This window comes from Montipora capricornis, chromosome 2, assembly GCF_036669925.1.
Source record: "Montipora capricornis isolate CH-2021 chromosome 2, ASM3666992v2, whole genome shotgun sequence".
Classification (NCBI taxonomy): domain Eukaryota; kingdom Metazoa; phylum Cnidaria; class Anthozoa; order Scleractinia; family Acroporidae; genus Montipora; species Montipora capricornis.
This window is the reverse complement of record NC_090884.1, coordinates 13176234-13197490: the sequence shown is the minus strand read 5'-3', so window position 1 is coordinate 13197490 and position 21257 is coordinate 13176234. Positions and strand designations below refer to the sequence as shown.

The following is a 21257-nucleotide window of genomic DNA, read 5'->3' as shown; positions in this document are numbered from 1 at the left end:
GTCACAATTATTCAAGATGTGGTGCCTAGGAAATTTGAAAATGGAAATAAGTTATTCCGTTTTTGTTTTTGGTTAATTTTCAAGGAAATTTGATCGCAAGCATATTCATTTGTCCAAATGGAGGCTCTCTTCCTCCCTTCCTTCCCCCCCCCCTCCCTCCCCTCGTTCCTTAGATGACCTGCAGCTTTCTAATGCAACTGGTATTTTGGAAAACGTGATCTGTCAGCTATACTATTCCTTAGTGGTGCACCCCCTTTTGAATCCGCCCCTGCCTCGGGCCTTACAGGGTTAACAACATCTAGGTTCACTCATTAATCCATCTGAGCTTCCCAGAGAAGGACAGAGATAAAAATCTGGAAATTGAATTACACTAATACATGTTGTATCTTTATTGTATGGCAAGCAATTCTCAAGCTAAATGGAGCACTGTGATTGGCTAGTTTTTGGTCGGGATTTTACAGCATGAAACATCATCCTTCGTTGCCATTGTGTTCCCACACTCGTGCTATCTCCTTTGCAATCGAATGGAGGTATTCTGCAAAGATCATCCTTTGTCGCCATAACTATCGCTCAATTCTCTTCAGGGCACTCATCAAACTTATCCCATCCTCGTCGCCAATTGTAGTAAACAGATTTAATTCGCATCGAACCACAACATGAACTGCTCATTTAATACTCCATGTGTTCCTTCCCAAAGTACACTTGGCACTTATACTGAACATACGTCACAGACACTACAGTTATCATGAGAAGGTTGACTGTTTGTTTTATCTGCAGCCACCCATAAAGGAGAACGTTGTGAAACGGAAAAGGGGTGCCAACGTAACGACTGTGCAAAGGAGTTTGATGGTGGAGATTGCAAGGTAACTTCTAATATACACTTACTTTTCCTCGTGTTTACTGGGTTGTTAAGTGGTGTTACTTCAATACTTTTTGGACTTGGTTAGCTATAATTTGCCCGAATTAAGAAAATTCTACTTAATTTATAATAGTCCATTTTACAGATGTGTGCTTCGTTACCTGGCCTATGAATGAAAGTGAGGCTGGAGTTGACCTTGTTTTGATAGAAACCTCACTGCTTTTGTTATGTAAATTCTTACTAATTAGCATGACAGCAGCATCATTAACATAAAAGGAGGGAGGTCTGTATCATAGCAAAGTCAACACCAGCCTCACTTTCATTTAAAGGCCAGGTAACTAAGCACACAACTGTAAAGAGGTCTGCTTCTTTCATTTTTGAGTCTTTTTGGTAAATCCTGTGTCTACCTTTTGAAAGGGGCACTGTCATGCTAAATTTACTGGTTTTGTATTATGTAATCACATGATTTCGAGTGCAGTTTGGAATAAATAAGCACAAGTAAAGTTTTTCAAAGACGACCAATGCAATTTGTAGTCTTTGAAAAAATTACAAGTGCTTTTTCATTCCAAATTGCGCGAGAAAAATGATGGGATTATGTATTAATAATATACATGAAAAAATTTGAGATGGTTAAGCAGAAGAAGCACACGCGTATCATACGATCAGGGGAAAAGTGTACAATACATGTAAATTGCGCCATCCAGGGCACACGCTTGATTTGAAAACAAAAGATATGATTGGTTCTGACCAAACCCTGTTGTTTATTATAGCCAATCATAATCCAGAATTTCGATGTGTAATTTGCACTGACTGGTGTTACACCTGAACCGTACTGCTCTTTGCCATGTATGTTCTTAAGGTCAAAACTGGGTAAAAATCTAAACTAGTACTCCAGCTTACACATTCCTGACAACTCACTTCCAAAGATGATACGAAATATAATATGGCACAAAGAGCTATTCGTATTTAACTTTTGGTGACTTTCAGAGGACAACGTCTCATCCTCTTCATCCTTGGCTGCAAGTAACAAAGAATAGCTTCAGTGCACTTCAGTGGCCATTGGCAACAAAACTACAGTATTATTTTTGGTCTTCATTGATGCAAAGACGTTTTTAGTGTTTCGAATTTTGACTAAAATAGCGTCACACTGCCCCTATAAAACATTTGGTGTTGGTAAATTTCAAAGCATTGTTTAGTGTGCTGTCACATGCTAGTTTCTTTCTTCATCCTCTTTTTTTGTTTGTTTTTTTTTTGTTAGCCACAGTGCAATAATCGTGCCTGTAATTATGACGGCACTGATTGTTCCCTCGGAGTGAAACCCTGGCAAAGTTGCACTAAGATAACGTCATCTGGGGAGTTTTGTGACGTCGTATTCAAAGATGGAAAGTGCAACCCAGAATGCAATTCTCAAGAGTGCCTATTTGACGGATTTGACTGTATCAATAAATCAGTATGCAGGTATGTATGGCTCAGTATGAATGGTGTGGGAAACCAATACCACGATCTTTCTAGTTCTTCAGAGAAGGCAAACGATATATCGTGACAATGATATGTTTGCGTGGTTACATCTAACATTCACGATAACCTTACTGTTAAGAGATCATGTAAGTTTGGGTGAATATCTAACTACAGTGTACAAGCGATTAAACAAACCAATCGTAGTTATAGCTGGAAGTACTTATTACTGAGGCAAATGTATATCGTAAAACTACAGAAAACAATACAAAAAGAAAAGTGCTAATAAGCCGACGATTGAACTAAGTACATTTGTACAAATAAACTTAAATAGAAAGAAAACACACAACTATAGAAAAGCGAAAACTAAAAAGTACAAAATTATACCCTTGTCCAGTCTTTTGGACCACACAATAGGCAGAAAACAGCAATGAGCAAGCGACAGAAAATCCATGACAGTTTCACCGACAACGCTATCGCCCAGATAGCGCGACGGTCAGATGATCTGAAAGGCACGTGAAAACACAGAGGTCTTGCCAAGCTCAGTACAAACTAGCTAATGGAGCTTTAAAAGCGCTCACAAACGAGGAACATTGTTGCGGAGGCATGGTTCCTCGTTTGCGGGCGCCTTAATTAAGGTTTGGTCAACACTCATGGCCATCCCTCAAACTGACATCTCCCTTTTTATTCAACTTACACGACTTACAATCTACTTCAAAGAAGCAAACATTAAACATGCAGAGAAGATTCAAAATAGGCGAGGCAAAGAGTTGAACCCGTATCGATGGTTTCTCGTTGCAGTTTCCGATATCCACTAGACCCGACGTAGTCAATCGAACGTTCGGTAATCGAACCCAGTCGAACCCAGTTGCGCGATTAAACAATCGAACATAATCGAACACCTCAACAATCAGAAACACTAACCAGTTTCATCTGGTCTGAAACAAAGCGTTGCGGTCATATAAGTTATTTATTGGCTTCTATTTCAAACACGAGTACAACATGCAAGATGTCGGACAGGGAAGAGGCGAAACTTACTATTCTGGAAGCGCTCCTCCTTGGAAGCGGTGGTAAAGGGCTACCACGAGTGCTCTTTTGCCGTCCGTGTCGGGGATAAATAGGCCTTATCACGGTTTTGAGCGCCATTTTGACGGGTAGGCAAAGCGTAAAGAATTTGTAGTGTTTATATGGGGATCCGAGGTCAAATATACTTTGAAAATCGTTAAACGCTAGTTCTAAAAAAAGTATGAATCGCGAACTGAGGGTGCAGGGTAAAGGATTTTTCAGACCAATTTTTAGGGACTAGCCTTCGTTAAAAGCAGCGTGGTAGCGTTTTCGATTTTTCCATACGTTTGTCTGTAATTGTTACTGAAAATTCGCGGGAAAAAAAATTACAGACAAATATATGGAAAAATTGAAAACACTGCCGGGCATCTTCTGTAAAAGGTTAGTGCCTATAATTTGGTCTGAATAACCTTTTACCCTGTACCTTCAGTTCTCAATTCATAATCTTTTAGAACTAGCGTTTAACGAAAAGTATTTGACATCGGATTCCCATATAAACACTACAAATTCTTTACGCTTTGCCTACCCGTCAAAATGGCGGTCAAAAACGTGATAAGGCCTATTTGTTGTCAAGCAGAAAAGAGGAGATAGGGGTCCGGCTCTGAGAGCAACTGACGATGACCGCGGCCAGCTTTAGTTCATTGAAATGTGTTAATATCTCTCACACTTGCTCCTCTAGTTAAAACTCGTTAAAGAGTGAATTCCTTCCAATTCTACTAAGAGTTAATGCTTATCAATTTTGTATACCATTTTGTTTTTCTACCGAACAAAATCGAACCAATCGCGTCGATTGGGTTGGTAATCAAACTTAAACGAACTCACAAAAAGTTCCAATTCGATTATGTTCGATTGCCGAACCAATCGAACTCCAATCGAACGATTGGGGTTCGATTGGTTTTTGGTTCGGTTTCGTTCGATTGACTACGCCGGGACTAGACTAACGGTCACGCTCCCATTTTACAGTATAGACATTGTGGCACCCAGAGAAACAAGTGAAAACTAACCGTCTTCTAAGTGGTTTGTAGACCTAAATACTGTTGGTGGTGAACTATCATTGACTATTGCGCCGTTTGACCAGGGCTCTAGGGTGGCCCCTTGTAATGCAATTTCTAGGGTGAAGCCTTCATTGTTCCTTTGAAGGCACTATGATCCTGTTTATTGTGGTGTCATGGAGTATGGGGTGGTAATCATTTCTTTAAAATGCTTTTCAACAGGAATGAAAGATATTGTGCAGCTCACTTTGGCGATGCCCAGTGTGATCGATCATGCAACAATCGAGGATGTTTGTACGATGGATTGGATTGTTCCACCTTAAAGCCGCAATTGGTGAGTAAAACGATGTTAAAATTTGGCATAGATAAATTCTGCTTCCAGACGTTTGAGCAGAATTGGCTCAGAAAAATAAAAGGTAGGAATGTTGAAGATCTTATTTTGCCTAAATTATATTTAGCCTCATCAAAACCAAAGCAATCACACTGAACCAAGTTCGTTTCAAAGAAATTCATTATTCCCAGCGACACGGACGATTAGATGTCATCGGCAGCTTTGCTCTAGGCCCAAAATTTGAGGACAAAGTCTATTTATGAAAAGAACAAGAAATTTGAACTTGAAGCTGGTTATTTAACCCTTCGACTCCCAGGAGCGATCATCATGTAAATTCTCCTTACAATTTCAATGAATTGTCAGTCACACAGGTGTTGAGAATGAAGATAATTATCAGCTTAAGAGGTGTGATCTTGATAGAACACCAAATTCTCATGGCTTCCAAACAAAGAAACTTATGGTACTAGTTAGGAGAATGAACATTTCCATGTTGGAACTGAAAGGGTTAAAGGGTCTGTGTCACGAAATGTAGCCGAATGCAGTGATTGGAAACCCGATAACCAAATCAATCGAACCGTAAAATAACTACGTAAACACTGATGAAAGGTTTGAATAAAACACCAAATAGAAAAGGAGCCAGGGATGGAGAAAGATTAAGATGGATTGCAATTGGGGTTTTTGAAAACTATTTAGCGTAGCTAACAGTTTTTCAAACTTTATCTGTTTTATTTGTAACTTAATTATATTTATGTATGATCCACAGACCTTTTATGTCATGACGCTTTGAGTTGTGTTGGTCAAAAGTAAAGTTGCATAGCGAGAAGGAGCGAGTGATTGGTGAAACTACACAAAATCAACTGCACTGCATTTTATAGATGTTTCACTCAATGCCGGTTTTTTCTCATGTCAGACAAAACTGACGTTTTAAGCAATTTGCATAGAGAATACAAATACTCTTGTCTTAAGATCAAAGGTTGTTTGGGTGAGTGATCAGAAATATTAGAAAGATGGGATGAATTTTTGGTCAAAGAGGTTGAAAAGGTACTCCCTAACTGTGTCTGTGTTTGATGTAGGTGGCACGCGTGATTTTAGCCAGCTTTAATAACATAGCAGTTTTCAACAACTTTACTTTGTCAGGCCCAAGGAACCCTCATAATTGTACTTCGTGTTACTCCACAAGTTTTTCGGAGAGGGGCAGAGAATTTCTTGTGGATGCTGTCTAAAGTGTTGGAAATCGTTGCATTTATCAAAACGGATGCTCAAGGGGACCAAATGATTTACTTTCGTGACCTTGACGCTTTGTTGGCGCGTTCGAAGCGAGAAGTGCACAGAGAAACACATTACATTATTCGACGAGCACAGTCTGGTGCGGGGTAAGCACACACCTATCGACTTCGTGTTGCAGTCGTAGTTTTAATTATTTGCAAGAAATCGCAGATTGTAGAGCACCTCGCTTTACGAGCGGTTCTGGGTTTGAACCCAGTCGAGGAAAAAAAAACAGGCTCTACAAGTTTGACAAGATTTTTGGATAAAATCAACCTTTCTCTTGGCCTCAAATGTAGGCATTTAGCTTAAGCTCTCCTCGCAAACTTCTATGTACCTTTACATGTTAGTTACTGACCTTTCAGATTAGGCTAGGAAAAGGAGTTTTAAACTTCATTTCGCGTGCTCCAAACTATCTTTAATTGAACAGTTCTTGACCGACGCAAATTAAGAAAATTCAAACAAAACAAAACCATATTGTTTGACTTATATTTTCTGCCACCTTTTATCGTCCAAATACAGACAGTGCGTTACCATTACTTGATTTATTGCATCTACGTGCTGTTAATAACATTTAGAAACTACAGCTTCTTAATTTGGCGTTCTTATGCACTACCAAACATCTTTAGTGACCATTGAGAAGTCCATGGATACAATTACAATACGGCGGGGGGGGGGGAGGGGGGGGGAGGAGGTAAAGAGGAATAATAGGGTGTTACTTATTCCATCATTCCTGCTCGAAAATTTTATTTCATTATTCCAGTAAAAAAGAACTCATTATTTCACTGAAAAAATCTGCTTATTCCGGTCGACAAATCGATTATTCCAAAGGAAGTCTTTATTCTGTTATTCCGCCCTACAAGATTTCCGTTGTTCTTATTTCATTACTCCTCTCACTCTCCGACAATACGCCATACTCTTCAAAAAGCAACTTTTACAAAGCACGTTTCAGGACTAGCATACTGGAAAGCAAACAAACGCGTCTATAGCGACTGGATTGTGGTAAAAGCTTCCTAACCATATCAAAAACCTTCCGCGTTATAACTTTTCAAAAATAATAACAAAACACTTCTTGACTGAACAATTCACATTTTGAATTTATTTTTATTTCATTTTTTCAACTACACTATGGTGACCGTAGTTTGTTCTCTTTTTGCCATTTGTTGCCTTGCTGTTGTTTTTTTCTTTTTTGTGTGCGTGTATTTTTTATAAGTTAACATTTGCAGAAGTGCGTTGACAGTGCTCAATAGTAAACTGTATATCATTAGAAACTGAACTACGGATATCAGATTTCCAGCATTTTCATTGGCTCGCGGGACACAGGCTATCAGTTCATATACCTGCTGTACTTAATATGGTCAAGGAACGCGTCCGCAATGAAGCGAGCTGAGAACATTTTTGTAGCTCTGAGGAAAAATGGCCGACAATACGCCGTTTTGGACCGGAATTGACCGGGGCAGAAATTGATGCTTTAGTCGACAATACTACCCCTGGGAACACCAAGAAGAGTTATAGATCCTGCAGTTTTTGATAAAGCAATCATTCTACTCGGGCTTGCTGGATGTAAAATGATTATAACCAACTCCAGCGCGTTATCTATCACTTCATATCCAGCGCGCCCTCGTAGAATAATTGTTAAATATATGCATTCGATTTCATTTTGTCGTGTTCTAGTGTGTTTGTGATGTCTAGCACGCATACAAAGAATTAGCTGCTAGGCATTTCCGTGATGGATCGGCGAAAGGTGGGAATAACACCTGAACTCAGAACAGGAGCCCAGGGATCTTACCGGTTAACACTTACGCTTTATTCTGTCGTGTTCAGGGTATCTTTAGGGGAATTCGTTGAAACGAAACGCTATTTTCTATTTTGGTTACTCTATTTTCTAGATACTGATCGTTCGATGTTCCTTTTTATGTTTCAGCACGGAAGTACACTTGAATCTGGACAAGAGGGGATGTACACACCCCGACACATGTATCGATAATGTCGACCTAGTAAGTTCTTTTTGGAGGTACCCCTTTGTTATATGGATTCTGTTTTGTAAAAAAAAAATCGATTTGAACGTTATTCAGTAGCCATTGACGTGGTTACCAGACATTTATCCTCTGAAACAAGACAAAGCGTTGTCCACCTATTTTACAACCTGTTTTCATGTAATACCGGAATATCTTTGTATTTCAGGCAGCACGTTACCTTGGCGCAATGCAGTCCTCCAAGAAGTTGGATTTACCCTACGACCTCTATCAGGACCAAGGTAAATGTCTTCTTTGTTTAAATTAATAACACTCCTTACCAGTTTGCACATAAAAATTATTATTCTCTGTGTAACATACGTTGCACTGTATCCACCATTTGCAATCATTTTGGCAGTTTCCTGTCATAATTATTTTTTATTATAATATTTCAAGGGTTTTTACGTTGTAAGGGTTATTTTATGTCCGCTTCCACCTGTAGGGTTTTCCTAATGAACGATCCATTCGTTAATCGCTGACAGGAATGATGACTAAGAAATTATCGGTTGTCTTAAAACAATTCGAAAGCGCAAATTACTTACATTCATATGTCATTTTTGCTACTAACAAATTCAATGCTACTTGTTATGAAGTAGAGCGAGTTTCAATCGAATGTCGTAAAATCAAAACCAAAGTAATTACTTTGGCCAATCAAAAAGGTCGGAGACAATCCAGTACACCAATCAAAGCTCGAAATAATTACACGTAGCCGACACAAAGCGCGGGAAAATGTGCACGCGCGAGCCACGATTGGTTTTGGTTTCACTTCTGATTGGTTGAAAAAGCGGCGCGAGAACTTTGAACCAATCACTGAGTGAAGTAATCATAAAGCAAAGCGATTCGCTAATTACTTTCGACACTCAATTGAAAACCGCTCTATTTGACAAGGTATTATTATTAATCGTTTTCACAGGAGTTCCTGATCCTCTGACTCCTACCCCCACCATCCCCCAGAGCCCGGTAATTCCCCCACTGTACATTGCAATGTTATGTGTCGGAATTCCGCTGTTCATCGTTGGAGTGCTAAAAGGCGCCAAGAGGGTATATGCCAAAATATGGGTCCCCGAGGGATTCCCAAGACACCGGCCCCGACGACAGCCATCCACAAGGAGGGACCCTGCAAGACAGCAAGTGTCTCTAAGGTGTGTACTTTAACAAAATGAAAAGTCCACTCGTAGAGGTCAATATGAAAAAAGAGAGGTTAGATTGCTTGGCCTCGTAATTTCAAATTAGAAAGTTCCTTAACTGTATAAACTGTATTAATGATAAGAAAACTTAATTTGAGGACGATAATAGACCCCTTTATTATACAATCACAAATGAAATACCAAGTGTGCTTTCGCACGAAAACATGACATCTTCACACGCGAAAAGATCACTGTTGCTATAGTTATATATGAAAATCGAGCCTTTCGATGCCTCTCTTGAAGTGATTTAGTATTTCATTGGTGTCTATATAATAAATAGAATATTACATGGCCGCTTGGAAATTTTTCTTCGCGTGTTGAAAAATATTTCACGAGTCTCCTCACTTGTGAAATATTTTGCAACACTCGAAGAAAAATTTCTTTTCTCCGCGCGGGCATGTAATATCCTCTTCTTATGAAAGTCGGTGTTGTTTTCGTCGTGGCTCCGCTGTTTGCATCAGCCTTGTTAAAGTCACGAGGTGCTTATTCGCGAGAGACTGAAGAACCCAAAATATTTCTTTCTCTCTCAACCTTCGGTAATTTTAGTCCAGTCGAATATTGGATGAATTTAGATCCATTCGTGTCTGGTTACTTTTCCTTCGTTGAACGTTCCTCTCCTGATGAAGCTCTTCCTGCTTGATTTGCTTCATGCCCTCATAACAACCTCGTTTCCAGGGTCTCTCTTCTCTGCCTCCTTTGTCGTTGAAGAAAGAGACCCTGGTTGCGGCTGGTCACGTGGCACTCCTTTACAAACATGTTTCCAATGGGGTAGGGTTTTCGTTATATTTTGATCCCGCAAGTCGTATTCGTTTGACAAGCCATTTTTACATAAATCTTTACCATACAATGTAAGTTGAAAAAAGGTATTCCCTCAGGAGATTCCCACAAAACGGTCAAGCTAGAAACAAAAGCTTTTGTGACCAAAGAGACCTTCTATTTTGCGCCGCGATGATAAACGGTCGATACGAAACATAAACATGACACCGACTAATCGATCACTGAACATGTTTGTTTCCCATGGATAAACGTTTCACTTGCTTCTTGCGCGACTAAACCCTCCTTTCTCCGAAAACTATTAAGCATTCTTCGTTTAAGAGTGCTTATTTGAGCTTTTTCAAGGAAGTTTGAATCCGGGTCTAGGGTAAATCCGGACCTTCACACTCGAACGATCTCTCCGATCGCTTAGACAACAACTTTTTGCCTCTCACATCAAATTCCATATGTAGCACAAAAAACCACCTTGCCGTGAAAGATTTCGCTGATTGTCTGGCCAAAAAATCAAATGCGTGCCAAATGATGACAAGCCTACACTACCAACTTTTGCCTAACACATTTGGAAAAGCTCCCAGATTTTGAGAACAACGTAATCAGCCGCAACCAGGGTCTCTTTTTTTCAACGACAAGAGAGGCAGAGAAGAGAAACCTGGAAACGAGGTTGCCGTTGTAAGTCATTAATGTTTCGTTTTAATGTTGCGATTTCCAAACTAATCCGTCTGAAATCGCATTTTACTCTCATGCTAACATTTCCTTTTGTTTAGGGAAAAAACGTAGCGGTTGATCACGAGACCGATGTTCACCTTTCATTTGCAGATCAATCAGTAAAGGTTCAGGAATTGAAGAGAATAGCAGAAGTGCGGATGACGAGAGTAGCCGGTCTGATCTGACTCCACCAAGGGAAGATAAACGAGTAAAACTCGATGAGAAACACAAGGGAGAAGACTCGCGCATATGGACGAGCCTGCATAAACAAGTTGCGGATAAGACGGCAAGAAACTGCCAGCTTGCTTTTACCCCACCCCAGGAGGGGAGCGGCGAACGAGGTGCGTCGGCCGTCGATGTTAATGCCAAAGGCCCGGGTGGCATGACGCCCCTACATCTGGCCGCTTGCAGTGGTACCTTCGGGGATGGAAGCAGCCTGGATGATGAGGAGGGTAGTGATGACAGTGGAGCGGCTATGGTGTCCTATCTGCTGAAACTCGGCGCAAAGCATTCTTCGAAGACAGACCAGGAGGAGACACCTTTGCATCTTGCTGCTCGTTACTCAAGAGCTGATATTACCAAGCGTTTACTGGATTCCGGAGCAGACGCTAATTCGCGTGATCGGCTTAATCGAACACCACTACACCTTGCCATTGGGGCTAATGCACCGGGCGTGTTTGAGGTAAATAGAAATGGTTTTAGCTTACCTTGGTTAGTGGACTAAAATCTAAGGCAGTCGAATGGTGTTTATTTATAGAACCGGTCTTTGGCAGATTTTTCTTGGGTGATTTGCAAACAGACAAATAAAATGATGCGGGGATAAAATTGTACTACGTGACATTTCAGTTCCACACGTGATACAGTTGTGGAATCAAGCTGCCGTTTTTGTGCCTACAGCTGTCTAAGACGCGGATTTTTTGGTACCTGGTACATTCGGTACCAAGTAACTTGAAAAGAAGAAATAAAAAAGCTTACTTTTCCAGTGTCAGAAAAATGCTCGCAAGCAAGTCACATCTGATTGGCTGAAGATATAAGACAAGATTTTAGCAAACCACCTAAGCATAGTAATGCAGAAATCAATCCAAATGCTAGAGGTATTCAGAAGCTCAATTGAAAACTGCCGTATGCAAGTCATTTAAACATAATGTTGTCGCAATAACTGAATGTATTCTATTTTCTTGCAGATCTTACTAAGAAATCGTGCGACCGACCTCGAAGCGAGAATGGATGATGGCACGACGCCGTTGATTTTAGCCGCACGATATGACTTGCCGGAATTGGTGCGGCATCTTGTCAATTTGGGAGTAAACGTTAATTGTGCAGATAATCAAGGTTTGTTCTTCATGTTCTAATTTTTACCTTCGTTCCCTTCAAAAAGTCGTGGGAACCCTGAAGAACAAAACCCAGCGAGCGATCTCGTTTTCGTACCTGTCAGTGGCAATGGAAAACGAATTTTTTGTATTTTAGCCGTCTTTGGGCTGTCACTGATGCAATCGTTTGTTCCATTTCCAAACAGGTCGAACAGCACTGCACTGGGCTGCTTCTGTCAATAGCTTAGATGTAACAAAAGAACTACTGCGGAATGGCGCCAAGAAAGACGCGCAAGATGAAAAGGTTGGTTTACATAATTCAGCAATTATAATATATAGATTTAGCCAAGACTACGTGGAGCTCCCGGTTCTAACCCCAGAAAGCAATATAGTGTATATGGAAATAATTATGCTTCTGCATAAAGTACAAAATTAATCGTCATTAGTGTATAGAGTTTACAGAGATCAAACAGCTCTGAGCTTACAGCAGTAAACAAACAAGCCTTGCAAACAATAACCAACAATTTGAATCAACAACTAAAACTGAAGTTACATGCACATTACTCTTTCACATCATTTTCCGTTTGACTTGTAATCTTTACACCCTCTCTCTCTTCAGTTTAGAACAACAGGTAAAGTCTCTGTTACGAGCCTGAAACGCCCATCGGGCCGGCGCTTATCTGCGGTTTCCGTAGCATGAAGCCACAAGGAGTCTTTCTTCTCCCCCTGGATGGGATGCGAGTCCATCGCAGGGTTACCCCAGCATTTTCGCCGGTACCCATTTATACACCTGGGTGGAGAGAAGCACCGTGAGAGTAAAGTGTTTTGCCCAAGAACACAACACAATGTCCCCGGCCAGGACCCGAAACCGGACCACTCGATCCGGAGACGAGCACTCTAACCATGAGGCCACCTCGCCTCTAATTAAAAAGTCAAGCTAAAGCGTAGTAATTCGCTTACTCGACTGCAATTTCACAGTCAAACAAAGCAGCTCACGACTGGACATCCATTTCACACGAAAAAGTCGATAAATTCGAAAGGTGTTAATTTAGTGTGCAGAGTCACCACAGTCATGATGAATTCAGTTCCAAATAAGCTACCGTAGCCGGCCACAAAACCCGGCGCGTGACAAACAAGACAAAGGATTGTTGTAACTTAATCGCTTTCGTTGATTTTGCCGAAAATCGCAGGTTCGAGCTTGTTGTAATGTGTCTGACGAAATAAACAATGATGACAAGAAAACTCGCCAATAATGTCTGCTGTAGGCTTTGAATGGCGACGTGGTGTGTGATTGTTGAAATATGCCAGAATCTCCGTCATTGCAAACGATTTCAGACCTTCTTTTTTTTTTTTAGCGAGTTGTACAAAATATGTGAGGCAGCGAGGCATGCATTAAAAAGGAAAAAATTACCTGAAAGCTAACCGTTGTAAATAAGTGTTTTGTCTGTCGTTCTATTTCTCTCAGCTTTACGGTATTCTTCATTGAAATTTTTTTTTTCTCGTTCCTCGGCCTCTCTCGGGGCTTCTCCGCTTACATTTCTCAAATTTCGTCGCTTCTTCTCTCGTGCTGATTCCTGCTCTTTATCTCGTTACTCGTCACTAATATGATTTTCCGCCAGAAAAACGCGGGTGGCCGAATGCAACACTGCCACGCGATTTCCCGCCAAGGAAAATTGCGCGAACACTCCCGTCCCAAGAGGCTGTCTTGCCTCCCCACCTCCATCCCGACAGTCTGTACGGTCGGGCGTACGCTCCGCTATGAATTACTCGAATTCTATGGTAGTCTTCTGCCCAACGTAGGTGTTTCATTTAAGTGCATTAAATCCAAAACCCAAATTATTAGTCTGGCCAGTCAAAGACCCACATGAACAAATGAGCCGAAGATACGTATATATTAACAATTGCTTTGACGTTTAGGGTGCAAATGATGCCAGGAAGGCGAAAAATAAGCAATGTGCCGGGGAAAGAGGGGGGAGGCAATGCGCCTGACTTGACAATGTAAAGGCCAAATTATGGGTAGTTTTGTTTTGTTATTAGGGCTTGAAGCTTAAAGGCCCACCTCAACCGACCGTTTGTTTATCTTGTGGAAACTCACATTGCTTATCGTAGCGATTTTTAATTGCATGAATTTCAGATTTGGCAGGATTTTCATATATGAAACTTGTTTCGCGGCACGCAATGCCTTTCGGTTGAAGGTGGGCCTTTAACAATTTCAAAATTTTAATCCACAGCTCCCCGTTAAAACATGCATAATATGAACTGGAAAGAGTGTCGAGTGACAAACTTCCCTTCGCTTTGAAGTGTAAAATCGTGACCATACGGTCTAGTTGGCTGACAGTGCGGCACCTTACTGTAAGCCAATCATAAGCAGTGCGGCAAATGCGTTTGGGGCTTTTTTCCTATTTTACCTGGCGCATATTGATAATGATTTTGATTTCTCTTTCAGGGTCAGACACCTCTATTCTTGGGTTGCAGAGAGGGAAGCTATCAGACCGTTTGGCATTTGTTGGTGAACCGTGCTAACCACAAACTAGCCGATAATATGGATATGACGCCAGAAGATATCGCAAAACAAAGGCACCACCATGATATTGTGGGGTTGCTGACAGACTGGTCACTAGGTTGTAATTCTCCCAAGGCCGTACCTGCCCCTACATCTCCGTCTGAGGGGCATCAGTCTCCCCTCACGAGCATGGCCTCGCCACCGGCTACGTCACCACCTGCGGTGGAGATTCACAGTGGCAATGGGCCTGCTATGGTGGCTCACTTTCAGGCAGCGCGTCCTAAGACGACTACTGTAAACAGATCCCAAGGCACACCGCGACAGAGAGCTAATCCTCACGGAAATAGCAATACAAGTAATGCTAAACGAAAAAGGAAGAAAGCAAGGACTGAAGAGGAAGCTTATCCAGTAATGACTTCTGTGACTACACTATCACCAACAACATCTTTGTCCCCCACTGCTAATAACGTCGCGACGTCTTGCGCCACCGGGCATAGTTTCTCGCCGAATTGCGTGCCAGTGGCAAACGGATTGCCATCTTTGGGAAGCGTTGGCATTTCGCCCGCTGATTCGACAACGTTTTCGCCAGTTCTGGCGCCGAACTCTTTGGGCATTCAGGCACCACCGCCACCACTCGAAATCTTACCACCAGAGGACCTGGCTGAAATGGAAATCGACGGTTTGGACGAACTGGATAATATCGTTCCGTTTGATGATGCAACGGACATATCGTTGTGTGGGTTTCCACTCAACACTACCGCAGAAAACGTTGAAGTTATGGACCACATCATGCCAACCACTTCGGACTCCATGTATAAAGCAAATAATGTGCCTCCGGTAAGGAGCGCCGACCTGTTAGAGTGTCAAAGACTATATTCAGTTTATAGTACGGAGTTGCATCTACAGCACCACGATTCCCGGCCTATTGTATTTCATGGCAGAACTTGTAGCTCAGCGCAGAAGGCGCCTCCTACGCCTTCACAGTTGGCCTCGTACCAGGCCCTCGCGAACTCCAACATGTACTTGGGTGGAGGAAACTTAATGCAATCAAGAAAAGACTATCAAAACAATGACTATGCATTGCACCAGCCATTGCAGTTACAAAACCAACCTTACATCAGAAAGCTGTCGCTTGTGAGCACTTTCCTTCGTGGGTATGACTGTGTCTCGCCTCAAAAGCCTCTATCATTCCTCACCACCTCCCCCGACTCTCCGGGCCAGTGGGCATCATCAGCGTCATCGTCACCCTGCTCCTCACTCTTTCAGTAAGCCGATGAGAGTCGTCAAGTAAGCCCTGAGTATGGTTGTGTTTTATTAAGTAATAGTCAGAGTCGTGTAACATTTTACCAGTTTATTTATTTTACGTGATTTTTGTGTTCGAATCCAGGTTAGTGACAAAAGCATCGCTTGGTACAATGCACACAGACGTGATCAAGACACTTTCTTTCACGGAAGTGTGACCTGTAATTGCTTCATTGTAAGCGCGGATTAAATAGTTTGCTTCCTTTTCGGGAATAGTTTTAGGGCAAATTGTTAAAATATGACCATGTATTCTCGAGTTCTTATGCCAGTCGTTAGTCGATTAGCCGAAGAATGAATTTCAGGGCAACTTATTCTTAATCTTATCTCGTCTTTCAGTAAAGGGTTGTCAGATTCAAAATAACCGTCACATTTTTACTTGTTTACGCCATAACGTATTTGACATGTTCAATTCTTAAACTGCCGTGGTTTAGTTTTGAGTGAAGTGTTTACTTGATAGTAACTTGTCACTCTAGAGAAACTGCCCATATTTGGAGACCAAAACTGCACTCTGCTCTCCATATTCTTATTTTCTTTATCATAGTATCCGTTATTGTACAGCTATAATGGCAGCTTTCTTAACTCACTCAGTTAGTGTGTAAACCGAAATTGTGTTGCAATAGCATAAGTAAGTTTGGTCAAACTACTACTCCACATACCTTTTATACAACATTGATATTAGTCGAGTTATTTATTACGAAGAGCTTTTAAACTGAAAGTACATTTTAGCCTTTTTTGAAATAGTGTAAGACAATATTTTCAAATTTTTAGACGCTCTTAATGGCAAACGGTCTTACTACCTGCCCATCAGGCATGTACAAAGAATTTAGTTCTGCATAGTTAATCGAGGGACTGGTTATGAAACGTGAAAACCTTCAAAAGCGAGAACAATGTTGTCGCAGTCGATGAATTGACTTTGACAGTCCACAATCTTTTGTTTTCGCTTCGCACTCGGGTTCGCAAATTAGTTGCGTGTAATTTAATGGAAAGCTTTGATTGGTTATCTTCTCGAAAAAAGGAGTGTATTGTGCACCGTTACGGCCAAAAATAAAGACAAAAACGTGAAACAAAAAGACGTCGAGTTTCATAACCATCTCTATGCTATGGCTTTTACGATCGTTCTGTTCTTTCAGGGGAGCCGTCTTCATTGGGTTTCACAAATTGTTTAATCAGTGACACAGCGACTTCATAGAGATTAATTCTAAAAAGATCACAAAGCACAGATAAACTTGGAATCAAAACGTTTTGAGCTACAGTCTGTCCGGAAAGGTTGAGTTCGCTTGACTGCATGGCCGGGGAGGCAGTGAAAAATGCTGCTCCTAAAATTTTAAAGAAGGTGACAAAGTGGAGGATGTAGAGTGCAGGTTGCAGGTCACTGTTTCACCATTACTGAAACAACCCAAAACCTTTACAAAAATGCTAGCCTTAAGCTTAAATATAAGTTTTTAGGCCTAATGTTAGCATTAGTAAACGTTTGGGTTGTTTCAGCTGCAACTCCAACCTGCAACTTGCAGTTTTTAAACCCTCCGGTGACAAACAGCGTCAGAAAGAGTACTGCTTTTTCAAATGGTAATTGATTCATAGAGAATAGTAATGAAAAAGAACTTCACGATGAAGCTGAAGTCATAGAGCTATCGAAAAAGTTTAATATATATTTAAAGATGTAATTAGTGAAACCTACCGAACTGTAAATATGCGGTTTTGTACGTGACAAAAATTTCGTATGCCCCCTACCTGCTGCACCCCCTTTTCCAGCGTTCACATTCATATATCTTTGGTATTGTATCTTGTAGCATGAGGTTATGAGCGATTTTAACTCGGCAGCCGTTTTAACTACGATAACCTCATATTATTTTTATAGTCGAACTTTTGTCTGGATGTCTTTAGGTAAATAAAATACGTTGTAAACGAAAACAGAGTATTTTGGGATGGAAAATTAAACCTTGAGTTGAAATGGGTGTTGTTGTTTCTTCCTGTCGCGTTTTCCATGCGAAGGATGTGCACTGTTGCGCGGAAAGAAGCGTGGAAGCTTGTGGCGAATTGTCAAACTGTGAGGCACGGCAGATAGTCACTTGAATAACAGGCTAGTAGATCTTGTAAGTAAACTTTGATAAGTGTTACTGTAACCGATCGCAAAGTTTCTGCGGTGGGCGTTACATAATTTCCAGCGCTTGCGACAGAAACTGGAGAAAAACACTAACATCGAGAGTTTGGTCGTAAACAAAGAGTAACTTATACATGCATGTGTCAAGCAGCAACAAAGAAACAAAGGAGAATGGAAGGGTTTGTAAATATTGACGTTTCAAAAGGCCTCGTGGCGCTCCAACCCGTGGGAAAAACGCATTTCGCACCTTCCCACACACTTCTCTTCTCGTGCCCCATTGTGTGGTACATCTGGTCCGTAGCCAATCATCGCTCAGAATGCAGCTTTCGGCCTGTAGCCGACTTTAAACGCAACAACACAATTTGAAAGTGATATTTCGTGCAATAGATCCATAATCGACTGCGTTGAAACAAAATTTTTTCCACATGGGTACTGATGAATAAATCGCAAGTTAACCGGAACAAACCCTCGCGTCTAAAAAAGCTCTAGTCTAATGAAATGTGGCTGCTTTCTCAGGATGATCTTTAAGAAACTGCCATTCACAGAAACAGTTTTTCATTTACGTCATAAACATGTCCAAGAGGATACATATTTCATGTTCACGATTCACAATTCTGACTATCACTCTATTTATAATAGTTGCCGTAGGTCATCGTCATGTTAATTGACTGACAATTATGGAGTAAAGCCTGTAACTTTGAGGAGATTTTTTTATGTTTGCGTGTTAGACTGTTTTTTTTTTGCTTTAAAGCATCTACGTTTAGTCAGTTATGAATGCATACATCTGAGATTAACAATCTCATAAACCTCAAGGACTGGTTAATTTCACACATTTGTTAATGGTGGTTTTTATCTCCACCATGTTGGTGGACCAAAACAAAAGATCTTTCATTAGCCTCCTTTGTCCGTCCTCCAGATTTGTACATTACATCATTGCTACGTCAGTCTCAAGAGATTGGTTGAAAACCACCTGCACACCAGGCCCCAGTTGTTCAAACGATGGATAGCGCTATCCGCCGGATAAATCACTATATATATCCTGTGGATAAGTCATAGCAAAACCAATTGCACAACGAAGTGGGGCCATTTCTCGAGTTGAGCGACTCTGTCCTTTTAAATGAAGTCTTATAAACCGTTCATACAGTTCTTGATCAACGGATGTTTTACTTCTTATCAAACAAAATTTGAACTGTTGATCCAATGTCATGTTCAATCAAGGGAATGGTGTTGAACGAAGTTGAACCAGAAAAGAGAAGCTCTATTTCGCTCAATAGGTGGTTTTTCACGCTACGTCATCATGGCGCTGCCATGTTGGTGAACGAAAACAAAAGATCTCTCATTAGCTCCATTTGTTGGTCCACCAGCAATTGTACATTGCAGGATTGTTATCTGTGTCTCTAGAGATTGGTTGCAAACAACCTATAAATTGTCATCAATTGAACGTCGGTAATCAATCGTTTTGAGAACTGAAGAAGCAGATAACACTCACTTTATCATTTGTTGATCAACAAAAGGAGCACAAGGTTGATCCATGGGCTGTTGTTTCGAATAAGACGATCTGCACCCCCGAATGATTTCAAGCTGAAAAAAAAAGAGAAGCAAAACACTTGAGTCTGATGCAAAGAAGATCCTCAGTTGACGTAACTTAATTAGAGATCACGTACGAAAAAGTTTTGATAGCCACCTAGTTTTTGATTTGCAGCACGAAACAAAACTATTTAAATCAATGCGACTCTAAGGCGTTTGAACTGGCGACGAAAGAACCCATAATCCCACCCAATTCGCCAATATTCTTAATGCCTTCTTTTCTTCAGTTGGCCAGAATCTTGCTGCTCAAGTGCCTAGAGTAACAGCAATCATCACTTTAGTGAATATATGACAAATATTAAACCCCTTCATTCTCGATCCTTTTTCATTAAACCTGTCACTGTCCTTGAAATTGAAAATGAAATCTCATTCCTTTTGCCCAATAAGGCTTATGGGCTTTATTCTTGCCCTGTTCGTGCATTGAAATGTGCGAAAGGTATAACTTCTTTACCCCTTGCGGAGATAATGAATATGTCCATCCTAACAGGAACATATCCTTCAAAATTAAAACACGCGAAAGTGATCCCAGTTTTAAGTTTGATGATGAGAGCGATCCAAATAACTACCGTCCGATCTCTCTTCTCTCTATTTTTAATCGTTTGAGAAACTTATGTATAATCGTCTAAAATCGTTTATTGAGAAAAACGAACTGTTATATGAAGCGCAATATGGTTTTCGAGAGAAATCCTACACCCAACATGCAATACTTGACATTGTTAATTCCATTCAGACTGATGAATCTGGATAACAAAATGTTCGCATGTGGCATTTTCATTGATCTTAAAAAGGCCTTTGACACAATTGACCATTCTATTTACTTAGCAAGCTGTATCATTGTGGAATTAGGGGTATTGTCTATAACTGGTTTTCGTCTTACTTAGCTCACCGTACTCAGACAACTCAAATTGATAATCATGTATCTTCCAAGAGGAGGTCACTGGAGTCCCCCAAGGTTCTGTTTCAGGATTTCTACTCTTCCTAATTGCCAACGAGGCGGCCGACCCCAGAGGGTCGGCCGTCGAGTTGGCAAATCATAGAGCCGTACGTGAGTACAGATCTCATCTCAGCGTAAGGGGCCCTTTTTTGACCATATTTGGGTGTAAGTAATACTCCATATTTGGGTAGTGACGTCACCTTTTTGCATGTGTCGCTTCCACCGTGTGGTTTGTGTGTTATTCAGCTAGTGAGATTGGAGGCGCTTGTAGTTGCCTTACGTGTTTGTAAATTTAATTGTAAGCAGCGGCTGATCAAGGAATAGGGTTATACCTACAAATTTCGGACAGAACGAGCGTGTTCGCTTGTCGATTTCGAACGAGTGTGTTCGCTTGCGAACCAGCGTGTTCAATTGTCAATTTCGAACCAGCGTGTTCGCTTGTCAATTTTAAACCAGTGCTTTCTTTCGTCGATTGCCACGTTTTTAAAGACTTCAGATCAAAGAATTGAACAAATTACTATAACACATCTTCTTATAGCACAAAGAATTGTCCTTGAACTCCAGCGTTTCGTAATTAAAACCACTCACAACTTGGACAAAGCGGGGGTAGACAATATTGCTTGATTATTGCGTTCAATACATTTATTATCTGGTTAATCGTCGTTACAAGCCGACAACTAAATGTTGGGTTCTTAAGCTTAGCAGGCATTGCTTTTCAGGGTTCATTCAATGTGAAATACAGTGCTGTTATTATTATTGTTATTATAACCTTCATCACCACGTGCGTGAAAGTTCGAGTTGCGCCGATGAAACTCATTCCCTACACGGCGCTGCCGAAAGTTTTTACGCCATCAGTGTAATAGTTGAGCTTGTG

The 21257-nt window shown here is 41.0% G+C and overlaps 1 protein-coding gene across 2 annotated transcripts in view; it reads left to right on the top strand.

Moving 5' to 3' along the window:
• Positions 1-17712, top strand: part of LOC138038885 (neurogenic locus notch homolog protein 1-like) — a 55196-nt gene extending 37484 nt beyond the window's left edge. For both annotated transcript variants that reach the window (XM_068884962.1, XM_068884963.1), the window contains 11 exons: positions 778-863; positions 2118-2317; positions 4594-4705; positions 5840-6075; positions 7890-7962; positions 8150-8222; positions 8894-9122; positions 10758-11328; positions 11831-11978; positions 12163-12260; positions 14403-17712. In XM_068884962.1, coding sequence (XP_068741063.1) covers positions 778-863; positions 2118-2317; positions 4594-4705; positions 5840-6075; positions 7890-7962; positions 8150-8222; positions 8894-9122; positions 10758-11328; positions 11831-11978; positions 12163-12260; positions 14403-15728 — 3152 coding nt within the window. In that variant the 3' untranslated portion in view covers positions 15729-17712. The remainder of the gene's footprint in view (positions 1-777; positions 864-2117; positions 2318-4593; positions 4706-5839; positions 6076-7889; positions 7963-8149; positions 8223-8893; positions 9123-10757; positions 11329-11830; positions 11979-12162; positions 12261-14402) is intronic.
• Positions 17713-21257: the final 3545 nt, after the last annotated feature.